General features: G+C 42.5%; 1 protein-coding gene across 17 annotated transcripts in view; it reads right to left on the bottom strand.

Annotated features, from left to right (window-relative positions):
* Positions 1-278: 278 nt before the first annotated feature.
* The window catches only part of EHMT1 (euchromatic histone lysine methyltransferase 1), a 259,917-nt gene continuing 241,400 nt past the window's right edge, over positions 279-18,795 (bottom strand). For all 17 annotated transcript variants that reach the window (XM_073599701.1, XM_073599700.1, XM_073599703.1 and 14 more), the window contains 2 exons: positions 7,701-7,876; positions 279-3,325 (listed from right to left, as the gene is read on the bottom strand). In XM_073599701.1, coding sequence (XP_073455802.1) covers positions 3,139-3,325; positions 7,701-7,876 — 363 coding nt within the window. In that variant the 3' untranslated portion in view covers positions 279-3,138. The remainder of the gene's footprint in view (positions 3,326-7,700; positions 7,877-18,795) is intronic.

Here is an 18,795-nt window from a genome sequence, read left to right as displayed (position 1 = left end):
TCAGTTAAAGCGACGCAGGGCCAAATTGTAAAAAGTGCTCTGGTCAGGAAGGGGGTAAAATCTTCTGGGGCTGAAATGGTTAAACAAGATATTGACAGGCTTCAGCCCACCTCTCTACAAAACATGATAGAATTTGCACATTAGTTTCCACAACCAGGAAAACGATCTACCAAATATGTATGGTAAGGCTGTGCGGTTGCCTTTAAAGCCACATTAGGACGAGAAGTAACACATCCCCTTTCAACAAACTTTAAAGAGATAAAAAAGCAACACAAAAGTTCAAAGCATTTTTTATTGTTTTACCAAAAACAAAAACAGGAAATCAAGGGTGAAGACTAGCAATGGTCCAAGGACATTGGGGGAAGGAGGAATAGAGGATGGAGGGGAAAAAAGAAGAAATAAAAAAAAGACAGACAGAAAAATAAACCACAACAGTGGCTGCACAAATTAAAAAAAAAAAAAAGACAAATTAAAATCCACTGGAAAAATGGCAGCCTTTTTATTTTTAAAATAACCGGAAAACGAAAACGAGGAAATAAAACAAATAAAATACAAAAAAAAAAAAAAAAAAAAAATATATATTCACACTATAGTACTAGAACGATTTGTCTTTCTTAAAAAAAAAAAAAAAAAGAAAAAAAGGTTTTTCTTCTGGTAGTTCAACCTAAAATCAGATATTTTATGGTACAATAATCTGTCCAGTATATAAATCAGTTGTTTCAGCACCTTTTTTATTTTCCTCTGTTACTGTCAAAACTTTTTGCTGTAAAAAGATTCTGTAGGAATTCATCTATGGATAACATTGAAAACACATGTCCCGTTGGCCATTGGTAGAAGTCTTTTTCCAACTGACGGGCAGTGGCAGGTCCATGGAAACTGCAATGGTTAAGTTCCAGCTTGGCAGGGTGGCCTCAAAGGTCAAAAGTTTGCACATAAGTGGTTTACTTAAAAGAAAAAAAAAATCATGATACTGGTCCACCTAACAGAAAGAGTAGGGTGTGACCACAGTTTTCATTAAGAGACAAAAAAAAAAAAAAAAAAAAAAAAAAGATTTGCACAGACAACTATGTTTGAAGATGCTTTAATTACTGGTGTCCTGAACTATTCTCAAACAAGTCAAATTATTTTTTATTTTACTTGAAATGATTAATATTAAACTGTTGCTTTTCCTGTGAAATTTACGAACATTGTTTTTAAAGAGGTTACCAATTGTTTGATCTAACTGTAGATAATAATTTGCAGGGAAGGGGTCCTTTATCCACTAATGCTAATGGTTTGGGAATTCAGGTTGGTTAGCAGAAGCCTTTGCCAACTAACAACCAGATGGAGCAGCCTGTCCTCAGCAAGACATTGCAGGTACATGAAGCCAGGGAAACCTCAATTGCTGTATAATGTGACTAACCTGTGGCATTTTGTTGGTGGTCACCAATTAGAGCAAATAAAAGACAACTGTGTGTTTACTGTGCCATTCCTGCTACACTACCCCCAGGGACCATCTCACTGGTTATGAGGTGAACGGGGTACATGACAAAGAGACCAGCTTCAGAAAACACGATCATTATTACCGTCTGCCTAGTTTGAGACAAATCTACCACTTGTTACAATTTCCCTTACCTAGTTATCATTCAACAAAAAAGGGCTTTAGGCCTGGAAGAGCCATCATGCTGTCCTCTTAACAAGGTAACCTACCACTCCTGCTGCCAGTTGAGATGAGGAACTTTTGGGGTTGCTGACAATGTGCTTTAAACCCAACTCCAGCCAAACGTAATCTTTGGATAGAAAGGGGAAGTCTTTGAAGTCGAACCCATTCCAAAAGTGGCACCTGCCAATTCATGGCACCAGGGTTTGGGGGTTGACATCTAAATATTGCATTCTGATGCAAACCTGCATTGACATCATGCAAAATGATATGACCAGCAGTCTGCACAGACATCTTCAAGGTGCCAAAAAAAAAATGGCGCTATGAAGAGTATTTCCACTTCCAAAAATAGGAAGAGACAAACTAACTCCAGCTCTTTATTTGAAATTATTTGCCTTAATTCCCACTTAATTTGGCTTCCTGTTTCATGACTTTGGTGGGGTTGCAAGATTTCACTGTGCCTGGAAGAGTCCCTGGGCTGTTAAAAGCTACAGGGCATCTACGATGGCTAAAAATTAAATAAATATTTTAAAATTCCAAATTAATGAGGGTCAAGAAAAGACTTTTCTCGACTTATCTACTCTAAGACACCAGCTAGAGGGATTATTCTAACACCTCTTATGCTAGGTATAAATAAGCTGCAGATCTCCAGTGATGTTGTTCTTCAAAGCAGGCAATCACATGCTTTAGGTAGTAATGGCCCAAGCACGAAAAAAAGCCCTGTATATTCTTAGCCACTCAGCTTAAATAACTTTTGATCTGGAACGAGCCAAGTGTCCCTGTGTGTCGCCCAGGTGTACTTAGCCTGACAGATTCCTTTATGGATAAGAGTAGAGCTGTCTGGGATGCAAAATGTTTCTTACTGGTCAGTCTCTGCTTTTGTGGTAGGACACTCTAAACAAAGGGAACATTAATGCAATAACTGTTTGCTTGAACTGTGTGTGAGTGACAGAGCGAATTAATACAGTTGCTCCCCTGGAGGGGAAGAAATACTTTTGCCTGTTCACTCCACTTCCAAAGCTGTGCTTTGGGTCTCTGAGGCAGGAGAGAGAGATTCACCACAATTTGCAGTGGCTTTGAATCAGAAAAGATATAAATGGATTCTAGGAAGCATCTCTGTTAGTGTTGTTAAGCCCCCCGTTACAAAAGACTGTAAAAAGAGCAGATGATTTCAAGTGTGTGTGTCCAGCCAAACTTTTTTTTCCTTTCCTTTTTCCAATTTTAGCAAGGAAGGGCTAGAACCTCAGTCACGTTTAACTGCTATCTGGTGTACCTGTGCAACAAACACACAAATAGTGAGAAAAAAAAAAAAGGAAGAAGGGTTCTAATCCTTCTCCAACCTATTAAAAAAAAAAAAGAAAAGAAAAGAAAAAAAAATTTGGCCAGACATGCACTTTAAATAACCCCTGCCTGTCAGAAACCCAGGATCCAGATTTTTAGCGCTATATTAAACTTGGCAAAAAAAGTAAAATAAAAAAAGGAATAGGTCCACATTTTTCTCAAGAGTGGCTGAGCAGGCCAGAGGAGCTGGTGTCAGGCAGCCCATTTTCTTGTGGTGCCTCAGCTGGGGTGGCAGGCTGGCATGGTGGGGTAGGTTTCAGCAGAGGGTGTTTACATTTGGGAGAGCCACAGCGGCAGCTGAACAGTTTGCCTTTAATGTCCCAAAAACGGTCACCATAATCAAACCTGCAGAAAGAAAAAAAAAAAATAAAAAAATCAGTCAAAAAAGCAAAAACTCTAAAGTATATAGACTTGTGTATGTGTGAGAATGTGATTGGCTTCACATAAATAATATTTTTATGAATTTTTCAATGCAACCACTATCCAAAGAATATATTTTTACTAAAAACAGTACAGACTTAAAATAAATAAATAATTGGAAACAAAAAAAAAAAAAAAAAAAAACAGGCATAACCTCCAGACAGCTAAATGTTAAACAAACCTACAGTAGATCTCATTTCCTACTGCTACAGCCGAGCGGAAGCAAGCCTACACCCCCTTCCAGCCTCACATTCTTATCAGTTCATCACTCTGGAGGGCGGCCTTGTGGCCAATAGGAATGTGTCCAGGCAGGAGGGGGGTGGGCAAGCTCTGTCACTACCTGAAGTGTTGGAGCTTTGCCCACTCACAAAGGGGGGAAAAAAAAAAAAAGGTGCTAGCGGGTAAAAAGTGACTTAGCCGGTAAAGCATACAAGTCTTGTACACTTTTTTGCTGCCTTGGCTTTGTGAACAGAAAAGTTTGTCGGCACATGGAACTTCTTTGAATTTGAGCTCCTGCTTTGAGGATAGAGTGTAACAGATCTGTACCATCACCATCTAACAGCACCCCAATGTGTTTAATACTGCTGCCAGAGCCCTCTCTGTTTTAATGAGATTGAATAAAAGCTTGGATGTTTCATGAAGTCACTAGTGGCAGCACACTTTTGGATTTATAATTACATTTTCCTTCCTGTGTGCCCAGAGGATTGGTGTGCTAACATGGGGCACACTTTAGTGTGATGAAAGATCCACATTAGCAAATTATTAGGCGTTGGCTTTTTTTTTTTAATGGATTAAGGACCCAGACTGCTCTGGTACTTATTAACAAATAAAATTAAAAGAACTCCAGGATGAAAGTAAGTGTATTGTCATTCATAATACTGTGCCCCTCGATCCAGAGATCTTCGGGGAATGCAATCCAGAACTGTTCTGCAACTGGCTGGTTATGGGGGCTAATAACCAATTCTGGCCGCTTACAGAGGTCTTTGCAGAGCTTTGCAGGGCTAGGAAGCAAGATAGCTCACAAACTTTACATCTAGAGATCGCTGGTGACAAAGAGAATATAGTGCACTTAGCCTGCTGTTCTCTTTCCTGTAAAGGTGGAATGCCATTACAAAACCTTTTTTACCTCTAGTTTTCAATCAAGAGTTGCTGATTTTATTTTTTAGCGATTTGTGTCCTGGGTGCAGAGGTTTTCCCTCCCAGCAACCAATGTGACCAGGACAGGAAATAAGGATAAGTCTGACTAGAGGACAAAAGAGTAGTCATTGTTGCTGTTTATAGTCACCAAAAGAAGCACTTCTAGATAAGGTAGGAGGGGAAAAAAAGAGCATACAAAATGCTGGCCAGAACAGGCTAGAGAATGTAGAAGTAGTATAGAATGTAGATGAAGTATTTGTTCTTGCACTAATTAACGTTTTACAGTGAGGAAAAAAGTATCAAAACCCCTGCTGATTTTGTACGTTTGCCCACTGACAAAGAAATGTTCAGTCTATAATTTTTGTGATAGATTTATTTTAACAGTGAGAGAAAGAACAAAAAAATCCAGCAAAATGCATTAAAAAAAAAAGAGTTATAAATTCATTTGCATTTTATTAAGTGAAATAAGTATTTGATCCGCTATCAATCAGCAAGATTTCTGGCTCCCAGGTGTCTTCTTATACAGGTAATGAGCTGAGATTAGGAGCACTCTCGTAAAGAAAGTGCTCCTAATCTCAGCTTGGTACCTGTACAAAAGACACCTTGTCCATAGAAGCAATCAGATTCCAATCTCTCCACCATGGCCAAGGCCTAAGAGCTGTCCAAGGATGTCAGGGACAAGATTGTAGACCTACACAAGGCTGGAATTGGCTACAAGACCATCACCAAGCATCTTGGTGAGAGGGTGACAATAGTTGGTGTGATTATTCGCAAATGGAAGAAACACAAAATAACTATGAATCTCCCTCGGTCTGGGGCTCTATGCAAGATCTCACCTCGTGGAGTTTCAATGATCATGAGAACGGTGAGACATAAGCCCATAACTACACAGGAGAATCTTGTCAATGATCTCAAGGAAGCTGGGACCATAGTCACCAAGAAAACAATTGGTAACACACTACGCCGTGAAGGACTGAAATCCTGCAGCGCCCGCAAGGTCCCCCTGCTCAAGAAAGCACATGGCACATGAACATCTGAATGATTCAGAGGAAAACTGGGTGAAAGTGTTGTGGTCAGATGAGACCAAAATCAAGCTCTTTGGCATCAACTCAACTCGCCGTGTTTGGAGGAAGAGGAATGCTGCCAATGACCCCAAAAAACACCATGCCTACCATCAAACATGGAGGTGGAAACATTATGCTTTGGGGGTGTTTTTCTGCTAAGGGGACAGGACAACTTCACCTCATCAAAGGGACGATGGACGGGGCCATGTACCATGAAATCTTGGATAAGAACCTCCTTCCCTCAGCTAGGGCATTGAAAATGGGTCGTGGATGGGTATTCCAGCATCACAATGCTACAAAATACGGCCAAGGCAACAAAGGAGTGGCTCAAGAAGAAGCACATTAAGGTCCTGGAGTGGCCTAGCCAGTCTCCAGACCTTAATCCCATAGATAATATGTGGAGGGAGCTGACGGTTTGAGTTACCAAACGTCAGCCTCAAATCCTTAATGACTTGGAGAGGATCTGCAAAGAGGAGTGGGACAAAATCCCTCCTGAGATGTGTCTAAACCTGGTGGCCAACTACAAGAAAGTCTGACCTCTGTTTGCCAACAAGGGTTTTGCCACCAAGTACTAAGTCATGTTTTGAGAAGGGGTCAAATACTTATTTCACTCATTAAAATGCAAATCAATGTATAACTTTTTTGAAATGCGTTTTCTGGATTTTTTTGTATTATTCTGTCTCTCACTGTTAAAATAAACCTACCACTAATATTATAGACTGATCATTTCTTTGTCAGTGGGAAAACATACAAAAACAGCAGGGGATCAAATACTTTTTTCCCTCACTGTATTGCACACTGGAAGTCTCATTTCAGGCTTAAGCTTGCCATATACATCTTGAATTTTGACTGATTCCTGCTCTTTTGGCTGGGTTTCAAGCCGTGGGTGGCCTTGACAGTACCTCACGGCTCAACAGTATTCTTTTAAAAACAGGATGCAGACACTGTCTCCACTTAGCTCAGTCTTTTAGATGTAGTTACTGCTCGGGTCTCTAGTCAGCTATGGGTGCTGAAGCTGCATGAATAGAGTAGCTGGCAGCAGAGATTCTATTGATTTCAGAGAGATCTATCAGTGTATGGCCAGTTTACTCTACTGACTCCGTCATGTCTGCTGACTGCCATGGCAGTGAGAGTACTTTAGGTTGTGGGTGAGTTAGGTGCGACAGACTGAACTGGCATCCATCTCTTTGCATTAAAGTGGATTTAAACCCCATTTTTTTTTTTTTTTAATGTCATAATATAGAGCAGGGATATGCAATTAGCGGACCCCCAGCTGTTGTAAAACTACAAGTCCCATCATGCTCTGCCTCTCGGTGTCATGCTTGTGGCTGTCAGAGTCTTGCTATGCCTCATGGGACTTGTAGTTCTGCAACAGCTGGAGGTCCGCTAATTGCATATCCCTGATATAGAGTATAAGATTTCCTATCATTTGAGCCTAGTCTTACCACAAAGAGTTAATCCATCTCTGAGCAATCCTCTTATTATTCAGTGAGATAAATCTTGACAAACAGAGAAAAACTTTGTCAAATACTCCCCCTTGCTGTGAGTGACAGGTGATTTACATATCTTGTGCACTAGCCTAAGACACATGCATTATTTTTTAATTCCCTCCCACTCCTTTCTTCTGCTGCTTTGCAAGGATTGGCTGTTCCACACCTCAGCATGATTTGGCATGCTGAAGTCATGTGGTTACTTTCCTGTCTTTTCACTGGATGTTAGCGATCATAGCAGAAGTTCAGTGTAAGAAATACACAGGAGAAAAATGCATGTTGACAAGGGGAGTGTAGAGGTGGGCGGGGAGTCTACTGACATCATGACTCCACCCACCGAGCTCCAGACAACAATCCCACCCACAGAATATGCAGTTTTTAGGCTCTCATAACAGACAGAGGGGAGACATTTGACAGGTAAAGATACATGCAGGAGGCATATATATCCTTATAGATAACCCCTATGGCAGTAGTTTAAAAAGGATGACATTGGGTTTACATCCACTTTAAAAATAACCCAATTTGACTACCTAGAGTCAAACATGTAGACAGCTCATGCAGTATCTGAGCAACTTGATTTTATGAGGCTAGGTCTCACAAGGTACTCACCCAATCTCCTCTCCGGAACAGATCTGTCGACTGCTGAACAAGGCGATCCGCGGGAAACGCAGGTCTTGGTGGGACATGAATACACGGACAGGTAGAAGGTTGGGTTCACAGAGATGGTTGATGAAGCGACTAATGTTTCCATAAAATCGAGCATCGATACAGTAAACCTCACCGTCCTGTAATAAAATATTAATTAAATAAGAATTCCAAGTGTAAGGCCACATTTAGTAAGCGACAGATTCTGTGTGATTCTGCTAGGGATAACAAAATCCAAGACTACATCTGACTGTCCATTATTTCAAGCACTGAGGGAAGTGATCTTGAAGGGATATAGAGTTTAGGTATCTGCCAGGAAGCAGAGATAAGACCCCATGGATAGCTACTGGACATGTACCCATACATTTAATTTAGATATCAACATTAATTTGGTAATATGAGGGCAGGGCTGAGGAAAAAAAAAACAAACACACTACCCATGCATGCATAGTCTTTCCAGAAGCTGTGAGCTGAGCGATCAATGAGAAAGTTAAAATCAAATAAGGGTGCAACTAAAGCTTGGTACACACTTTTTTTTTTTTCGTTCTGCCAGTAGGCTGAACAAAAACCAACATTCCTGCATCCACACAAGTTAAGTGGACACAGGAATCTCTCTGCTAGGACATTTTATTTTGACAGCCGGGAGTCACTGATCAGGGCTGCAGCCGATTGGTTGTAAGCCACTGATCAAAAGGGGGTTTTCCAGCAGACCTGTTTGATAGAAGCTAATCTAGTGATCAGCTTCTGTCTAATAGGGAGGGCTACACACAGATCGAAATTCATCTGGTTACTGATGAACCAGTTGAATTTTAATCTGTGTGTATCCAGCTTAAGTTACAAGCAGTAAATGCAAAAAAGAGACCTTAGGACTGTAAAGTCAAAATTGCTTGTAAAACCAGACACTTCGGTTCTTTTTAGTGTGGGACAGGAACAGACACATAGTAATTCTAAGAGATTAGTTTTTTTTTCATTTGTTTAGCCCCTGGGCCTGTCATCCTAATCCTTGCTACTCTACCTAGGAAGTCCCTGGCCAGCAACAAACTTGCAGCCAATCAAGTCAGGGAAGCATGATGTAGTGAAGCCAGACTGGGGAAGACAGCTCTTGATCCTAGACCCACAAAGATCAAGTCAGCAGTAACAACTGTCATATTCCTAATCGGTAGAAGGAGTGCTGTCCCCAATACTGACATAGATAACATGCTGAGGAGGCTTAGTCGCACACAAATAGTAACATTTTAAATTCTTTCACATGTATATGAAAATTAGGGTTAATGTAAATGGGGAACTTGAAAGCAATTTGACACATCTGTGATGCGTTTGCCATGCGCTGACATCACAAGGCACACTGGCCTCAGAATGACCTTAATTGATCTCTAATGTCCTTGTACATTCGCCCTTTGAGGTAGGAAAATCTGCCAAATTTTATTTATTTTTTTTTACTTCTGAGATAAAGCTCATTTTTTTTAGTTTCAATCTAAACAGTGTACTGTTCTTTTTTAAGAGATCTCCCCATCTTTGTGAGGGATGTAGAAACAGGGAATAAACATCTTCCGAGTTATGTAGCACTCCAGGAATGGGCTCTTGACAGTGTAAGTGGTAAAAACTTTCTTTATAGGCCTTACAAGATTAATCACATTATCAGTAACAGGAAGGAGCAGTGCTGGAAATCACATGGCCTTAAATTACTTTAGTGGTGCTGGTAACGCTGGCTGCTGCTCTTAACCCAGAATGCTGTGCTAATGCCAGACGCCAGGCCTGAATGATTCACTGTTAACACCCCAATATCCGTGACGATTTATATTGTAAAGCAGCTGAAGAAATCAAAACACTCATAAAATAGAGATGAGTAAATGATTTAGATTCTTTTTAGAACAGATACAAACCTACATAGAAGGCCAGTAAATTCAGGTTCAACAGGACTGTCACAATAAAGCAAAATCACAAATGAAATATAATCAGATTTTTTTTTTTTTTTACATTTGTTATTTGCCCTGTTTAAAGAACAAGTTCACCTTTTGGAACATGTTACATGTTCTTCCACCCGTATTTAGGGAAGAACATGTAACATGTTCCAGCAACTGCAGCCACCCCCCCCCCCCCCCCCCCCGTCACAGCAGGCAGGGCATCTTCTCTGGGCGCCCACTGTCACTCTTTGAAATGTGGCCATGTGGGGCTCCGCCCACATCATTCATTCACAGTGCTCTGTGGATGGGACATTACAAGCCCTGACAGCTTGTAGTTCTCAATGAACTACCATGGAGCTGATGAGCTCTGTGGTATTTCATTCATTCTTCCTGCTTCCTGTCAGTGAGTATCTGCTTTCCTGTACCAGGTACGAGCAAACAGATATACTGACAGGTCTGCAGGATTCCTGCATGGTACAAGAGATCTGCTGGTCGATGGGCAATGCTTTACAGACTTCCAAAACAAAAAATAGTAAATGCAAATTTTTAAATTATTTTTGATCGCCATGATTAAGCTCCAAGGGGCAGAGTGAAACTCATTAGGAGCCCAAGCCGAGACATTCATTCCTATACTAGCGGGTCTGCATAAATGTGTGGCTTCATGGGATCCATCCTCTGCACAGTTTTTTACCTGCAAAAACATGTACATTTATTATTTTTTGTTAAAAGGTGAACTTATCGTTTAATTCGTTGACAGTGCAGAAAAAAGCTGCAAGGAGAAAGGAGATTAGATTGAATTTGTGTTAACGACTTATGAAAGCACAAAGGAAAAGAATGGGTAGAACCGATAACCTCAGCAGCACTTGTTACACAATAGCAAAAGAAAAAAAAAAAAAAAAAAAAAAGAAAAATGGATAGGTGGGACTTTAAAGGTACTATAATGTCTACCCTCAGGAATCGCCAATAAAGACAGATAGGAAAAAAACATATCAAGGACAGATAAAATCCCAAGTTTTATTACAAGATCATATTATTAAAATGTAGGTTGATAACCCCCAAAATGATAAAAGCACTCTTAGATGAATCTCACATAGTACATAGTCAGCAGACCCCATACACCTTCCACAGTTTGAAACTACATTGGTGAACATATATATTAAAGGGGTTGTACAACTTCTGACACTGACGGGCCCCCCAGCCCCCCCCCCCCCCATTTTACTCACCTGAGCCCTTCGTTTCCTTGGCGGAGATGCGCTGTACCTCTCTGCCCAGGGTTTTTCAGCTCTTGGATAGATTGAAAGCAGCGCAGCCATTGGCACCCACTGCTGTCAATCAAATCCAATGACCCGGGCGCAGGGGCAGAGTCCGGCATTCTGTGTCTATAGACGCAAATGCTGCACTCGGAAACGCACCTGCAAGGTAACCCCCCCGGGAGAGTGCTTCTCCCAGGGGGTTTACCTATGCGAAGAGGAGCTGCGAGAGCCGCCTGGGGATCCCAGAAGACGACGATTAGGGCCACACTGCGCAAAACGATCTGCACAGTGGAAGTATGACATTTTTGCTATTTTTATTTATTTTTTTTTAAACAAGGGTTTACAACCCCTTTAAGCTTTTCCAATGACATATAGATGGAGACATAAAAATTATTGCATGTACAGTATGGTTGAGGACCCACAGAGAACAGACACAGAGAAGAGAATGGTGACAAGCCAGACAAGAAGACTCCCCGACAGTCCTGACTCTGGGGCGACACAGAGGCTGCAAGTCATTCCATCCATAATTCGGTATTATCTCCACAACATACAGTGGATATAAAAAGTCTACACACCCCTGTTAAAATTTCAGGTTTGTGATGTAAAAAAAAATGAGACAAAGATAAATCATTTCAGAACTTTTTCCACCTTTAATGTGACCTATAAACTGTACAACTCAGTTGAACAACAAACTGAAATCTTTTAGGTGAAGGGAAGTAAAAATAAAAAATAAAATATGGTTGCATAAGTGTGCACACCCTTACACTAATACTTTGAAGCACCTTTTGATTTAATTACAGCATTCAGACTCATATCCAAAAAGACTATCAGCATGGCACATCTTGACCTGGCAATATTTGCCCACTGTTCTTTGCAAAAACACTCCAAATCTGTAAGATTGCGAGGGCATCTCCTGTGCACAGCCCTCTTCAGATCACCCCACAGATTTTCAATCGGATTCAGGTCTGGACTCTGGCTGGGCCAATCCAAAACTTTAATCTTTTTCTGGCGAAGCCATTCCTTTATTGATTTGGATGTATGCTTTGGGTTATTGTCATGCTGAAAGATAAAGTTCCTCTTCATGTTCAGCAGAAGCCTGAAGCCTGTGCCAATATTGACTGGTATTTGGAACTGTTCATAATTCCCTCTACCTTGACTAAGGCCCCTGTTCCAGCTTAAGAAAAACAGCCCCAAAGCATGATGCGGCCACCAGCATGCTTCACTGTGGGAATGGTGTTTTTTTGGTGATGTGCAGTGTTGTTTTTAAGCCCAAACATATCTTTTTTTCGAATTATGGCCAAAAAGTTCAACCTTGGTTTTATCAGACCATAACACATTTTCCCACATACTTTTGGGAGACTTCAGGTGTGTCTTTGAAAAAATTTGGCCTGACTTGGATGTTTTTCTTCGTAAGAAAAGGCTTCAGTCTTGCTGCTCTGCCCATAATGCAGACATATGAAGAGTACAGGAACGTCCTACTAGAACAGCTGAACTTTACTTGGGGTTAATCAGAGGCACTTTAAATGATGGCAGGTGTGTACTGACTCCTATTTAACATGTGCTTGAATGTGATCGACTCATTCTGAACACCGTTACATCCCCAATTATAAGAGGGTGTGCACACTTATGCAACCACATTATTTTAGTTTTTTAGTTTTACGCCCCCCCCCCCAAAAGTGGAAAAAAATCTGAAATTATTCATCTTTGTTTTATTTTACATCACAGAAACCTGACATTTTACCAGGGGTGTGTAGACTTTTTATATCCACGGTAGTACTGAAGAGACGTAAACCACCAGGACAGCCACTTCTCATATACAGGACAGAATGCCACGGGTTTTGATGGCACACAAGTATGGGTACAATCGTCACCCCAACCAGGCAGTGACAACCTTCCATTCCTTTAGTACTGTATTGTGGAGGTAATATTAAATTATGTGTGACATGACTTGCATCCTCTGTGTCGCCACCGGGCACCATAGTCAGGGAGTGTCCTCGTCTGGCTTGTCACCATTTCTTTGTGTCAGTTTTCTGTGGGTCCTTAACCATACATGCAATATTTTTTTTTTGTCTTGGACAATAGACATTACTCTGCACCCATTGAACTCCTGAAGGTGGTTAACTTGCAAAACACTTGGGGATATTACACCTCCCTACATTGTGTCCATCTATAGGTCATTGAAAAAGTGTAATATATTTGTTCATCAATGTAGTTATATACTGTATACTGGGGAAGGTGTATGGGGTCTGCTGACTATGAGATACAACTAAGAGTGTTTTTATAATTTTGGAGGTTATCAACCCACCTTTTAATAATATGAAATAAAAAAAACTTGCAATTTTATATCTGTCTTGATGTGTGTTTTTTCCTGAAGGTAGACATTATAGCAGCTTTAAAGTCTGACTTGTGAAAATAGTGCACATCTCGCTCACGACAGGTTTATTAAAAGGAGACTTGTCATGAAAAATGTGGAAGCTGCCATTGCTGACCTCCTCCTGAAAATGACAGGTGACTGGCATGTCTCTGGCTTCAGTAGTTTGAGTCACTAACCTAGAACAACTCAGAAGTTCAGGTGAAACGTGTCAAACATACTACTAAAATTACACTAAATAATTTTACCCAACTCTGAAAGCCAATATAAAAAGTGGAATAAATCTATGAAATAGGATGTTGAGAACCCAAGTTTCAAAGATTACACAAAATCTTCCCAAGGCCAAATGAAGGTTTTTCTTTAGATATATCATCACAGAACCTGAGATAAGAATGTAGACAAGAATGAGGCCAGCACTGTGAGGAGGAGCTGTGTGTTTTCTTCATATCCCGGGGAATAGGGAGAACAGAGAAGGAGGGAAGGAGAGGGGGCTCCTTTCTTCAACTCTACAAGCCAACTTTAATTATCACTGCTAATTTCAGCCCTGTCGGGGCCGCGAGCGGAAAGATGCATTAAAGGAGCTGGAGCTGCCTTCTGGGCACGTTTATAATGATCTCTAATGGATGACCGATGCCAGTGCCGCTCGATTAAAGCAGTTGCTGGAAAGCGGTCAGGTGTAGAAAGCGGAGGGCGCAGAATTCCTAGCCAGTCTCCAACTGCAGACAGCTCAGTGGCTCCAGCAACAGGGAACAGTGAAATTAGACTGTTACATACTGCATATGTTCTTTAGTCCATTCTGGAAACTGTACTGTGACACAGCCTGATAAGAAACCTTGGGTTATACTGCTACCTACAGGAGAAATAGGCATATAAACCTATGGCCACCCCCTAGAGGCTATACTCCCGCTCCAAACCAATCCTGCCCAGCTGTAGCAAGCAGTTAAAAAAAGAACATAAGAATATGAGAGGAGGGAGCTGTGTCCCCCAAAGGACAATAATTTCAAGTGATATTAAAAAGGTAAAGGCTCCTCCATTTCTCTACGTGTCCCCATTACAATGCATTATTACACCTGCTATGGGGGCATTCGTGCATGCTCGCTCCTAAATCTTCTCCCTAAAACAGACAGAATGGGGCACAGCGCCTCACTGGCTGTGATTGACAGCAGCAGTAGCCAATAGCTGCTCTCTCTCAGCCAAGGAGGTGGCAGAGACCGGGGAGGGCAGCTGCTCTTGTGCACATCGCTGGATCACGATCAGGCTCTTGGGTTAAAGATGTTCAGTCTTTAGAATCCCTTTAATGGCGAGTATAAACATTCTATCTTCTCTATTGTTCATTAAAAGGACACAGCTTGACAGAAAGAAACCCAAGAATGTCCAAAAGCAGAAAACTTTGGTGAATGCACTAAAGGCGACACAGGCGAAACAGCCCAACAAGAAACATCAAAATAAAAAGCAAACCACTGGCATTAAATAGCAGCTTGCAAAGCCTCTTAAATAAAACTAGTATCTGCTGGTGCAAGTATGTACAGAAGACCAAGTCGCAGATTTGCAAATCTGTACACACCAAGGCTTGATGATGAAAACCCCAGGTAACACTTAAAGGGGTTGTAAAGGTAAAATTAAAAAAAAAAAAAATAACAAACATGTTATACTTACCTTCACTGTGCAGCTCGTTCTGCACAGAGCGACCCCGAACCTGGTCTTCTGGGGTCCCTCGGCGTCTGTTTCAGCTCCTCCCCGCAAGCATTAACCACCTTAATGCGGGCTCCCTCGCATGGTGGTTAGTGCTTGCGGGCGCGCTCCCGTGATACATATAGCCATAGCTATAGCCGCTCACTGTATCACTCGGCCCCGCCCCCAGCGCGCCGCGTCATTGGATGTGATTGACAGCAGCGCGAGCCAATGGCTGCGCTGCTTCCAATCCATCCACTGTAGCCAATCAGCGGCCAGGGTGAGCGGAGGAATAGATGTCGGGAACGAGAAGCTGACTTTCGAGGCGTCAGGTAAGTGAAACGGGGGGGCTGGGGGCGGCGGTATTGTCAGAAGTTTTTTCACCTTAATGCATAGAATGCATTAAGGTGAAAAAATTTTTACCTTTACAACCCCTTTAATGCCCTAGTGGAATGGGCTTTAATAGATAATGGAGAAACTTTTTCTTGAAATTCATAGGCCTGCACAACAACCTGTTGAATCCAGTTAAAAATAGTGGATCTGGAAGATGGAGAACCACTTTAAGGACTTTCTGGTGAAAAGGGAATTGGTCTAACTAAAGGAAGCAGTGACAAAAAGGTAAACAATGAAGGCACTCATCACATCCAGGCAATGAAAAGAGACATCCTTAGGGTGGACTGGTTTCTGGTGCTGGCCACAGGAAAGGAAACACAATATCTTCATTAAGGTCATACTTAGCTGAAAAAAATCCTTTTCTTTAAGTACATCATGGGACACAGTCAGGCTAATATTCGTTATCTGCTGGGTTATACTCCATTAGGTGAATGGACACTGGTAGACCAAAGGTCTTCAGACAGGAAGTGATCCCCTATATAACCCCTCCCATACAGGAAGTACTTTAGTTTTGTAGCAAGCACTAAATCCTTAAAAAAGAGAGGCGGGATCTTACCTGCTGGAACGTCCCAGAGCAATAGCCTTGAGGGGAGGGAGACATCCTGCCAAACAATAGCCTTCAGAACTTATACGGCAGCCTGCAGTACACTGCGGCCGAAAGTCCAATCCTCGGCTGCTCGAACAGCCACTTGATAAAATTTTGTGAAAATATGCACCGAAGACCAGGTAGCAGCATTGCAATTCTAAGCCACAGATACCTGATGGCAAAAAGCCCAGGAGGTTCCTACACCCCTGGTAGAATGAGCTCTCATCCTAAAGGGAGGAGCTTTACATTTCAGACCGTAGGCCTGAATGACCAACTGACGGACCCAATAGGCAATGGAGGCTTTGGAAGCAGCCAGTCCCTTCTTGGGTCCTTTTGGTTAAAATAATAAAAAAAAAAGTCTGATCCTCGGATCTCCGCAGATCTAGGCAGATGAACCTTGACTGCTCGAACAACGTCCAAAGAATGCAGTCGTCTCTCTTGCACCGAACGAGGCTGAGAGAAAAAAGGCGGCAAAATAATGTCCTGATTTAAATGAAAGGCCGACACCACTTTTGGCAAAAAGGATGGAACAGGTCGTAACATGACATGGTGAAGGATCAAGTACAGTTCCCTGCATGAAAGGGCCGCCAAATCCAACATCCTTGTAGCCGAGGTGATAGCCATCAGGAAGGCTAGCTTGCGTGACAACAAGTCTAATGGAATTTCCTTAATAGGTTCAAAAGGTTGTTTCTGTAACACAGACAGCACCAAGTTAGAGTCCCAAGAACACATAGGTGACCTAATGGGGGGAAGCAAGAGAGTTGCCCCTTGCATAAAGGTTCAGATCAGTGAATGGGAAGCTAAAGGCCTTTGGAAGAATACGGATAGGGTCGAAACCTGACCTCTGATTGTATTCAAAGCCAATTTGATTTCCACAGCTGACTGTAGAAAAGAGAATTCTCTCAATCACATATTTCTGAGGATGCCATTTTCTGTCATCACACCAAGCAATATAAGTCTTCCAGACCTTATGATAAATCTTCCTTGTGACAGCTTTTCTAGCATTCACTAGAGTAGACACCACTGGTCCCGAGATGCCATGGTCCTTTAACACCCTGGCTTCAATAGGCCTGCCGTCAAATTTAGAGACTGTAAATTGGGGTGGAATATAGGACCTTGAGACAGTAGATCGGGACGACGTGGAAGCATCCATGGCCCGTCTATAGTCAGTATCACAATCTCTGATAACCAGGGCCTTCTGGGCCAGGCTGGTGCCACCAGAATGACTGCAACCCCCTCTTTCAGAATCCTGCGCAACAAATGTGGAAGGAGAGGGATTGGAGGGAAAGCATAAACCAGGGAGTACTGACTCCATGGAACTATCAGAGCATCTGCTCCAATTGCCAGAGGATCTCTTGTTCAATACACAAACTACTGTAGCTTGTTGTTGAACCTGGATGCCAGTAGGTCGATCTCTGGCCATCCCCAACGTTGGCAAATTTCCTGGAAAACCTCTGGGTGTAGGGACCATTCCCCCGGGCAGATTTGCTGGCGGCTGAGATAATCTGCCTTCCAGTTCTCCACTCCCAGGACATGGACTGCAAATATTATTGGCACATGTCCCTCTGCCCAGGCTAGTATGCAGTTCACCTCCTTCAGAGCTGAACGACTCCTGGTACCGCCTTAGTGGTTTATATAGGCCACTGCTGTGGCACTGTCGGACTGAACCCTGATGGGGCAGTCCTGAAGCTCCACCGTCCAGGACCGCAGGGCCAGACGTACTGCTTGTAATTCTAGGACGTTAATGGGCAGGGTCTGCTCTGTCCCTGACCATTTCCCCTGAGCTGTGAGCCTGTCTAGGGTCGTTCCCCAACCTGAGACACTGGCATCTGTAGTCAGTACTCTCCAAGTTGCCGGGAGAAAGGATTTTTCCTTTTGCAGGTTCTGAACCTGCAACCACAAGTTTAGGCTTTAGCATGCCTGAGGAGATAAACACATTGGATAATCCAGGGGTATATTATGCTCTGTTCTAGGGCCTATACTGAGTGATCTCTGAGCAGGAGGTCGTCCAGATACCCGAACACCAGGATTCCTTGGGCCCTTAAAAGACCCAGTACTGGTGCTAGGACCTTTGTGAACACCCGGGGAGCTGTAGCTCCTACTGCAAAATGTAGGAACCTCTGATGAGGCTGAAAGATAGGTACGTGTAAGTACGCGTCCTTTATATCGATGGAGGCTAAAAAGTCTCCTCTCTGGTGTGAGGTTACTACTGAGCGGACAGACTCCATCCGAAAGGACTGTATCAATAGATACTTGTTTAGGGACCTTGGACCCAAAATGGGCCTTGTGTCCCGGTTTGGTTTCTGAACCGTAAACAGGTTTGAGTAAAACCCTGTGCCCCTTTCGAACACAGGAACCTCTACAATCACTCCTTGATGCACTAGATGATGTAGTGCCTGAAGCAATAAGTTTCTTTTTGGAGGATCAGAGGGAACGCTGGATCTTAAAAACCTCTGAGGGGGAACCCCCCGTAACTCCAGCAAGATATAATTGAGGTGATACACTCGTCTTGAATTGTTGTTTTCCAAATGTCAGAAAAGTGCAGCAGCCTCCCCCCACCCGATGGAGTGGGGGCATCCCCTCAAAAGGAGGGCTTGGTGCTGGGTTTAAAAGAATTTTGGACCCAGGGTCCATTTCTGGCCCTGGCCTTGCGACTTGCCCCTGGCCCTAGCGTCCTTTTGGCGGTGGAACCGCCCTGACGCTGAGACATTTGAGGAAGCAGTCCCTGGGTTTTTAAACGAGGGACTTTGGTGCTTTTCTTCACAGGAAGTAGAGAACTCTTCCCTCCGAAAATCTTTTGGATATATTTGTCCAAGTGATCACCGAATAAACGTTCCCCATGAAACCTGCCAATAACTTTTTAAAAGGAAGCTTGACTGAC

This window comes from Aquarana catesbeiana, linkage group LG09 (genome assembly GCF_042186555.1).
Source record: "Aquarana catesbeiana isolate 2022-GZ linkage group LG09, ASM4218655v1, whole genome shotgun sequence".
NCBI lineage: Eukaryota > Metazoa > Chordata > Amphibia > Anura > Ranidae > Aquarana > Aquarana catesbeiana.
The sequence above is the reverse complement of the archived record's forward strand: the minus strand, read 5'-3'. Positions and strand labels throughout refer to the sequence as shown.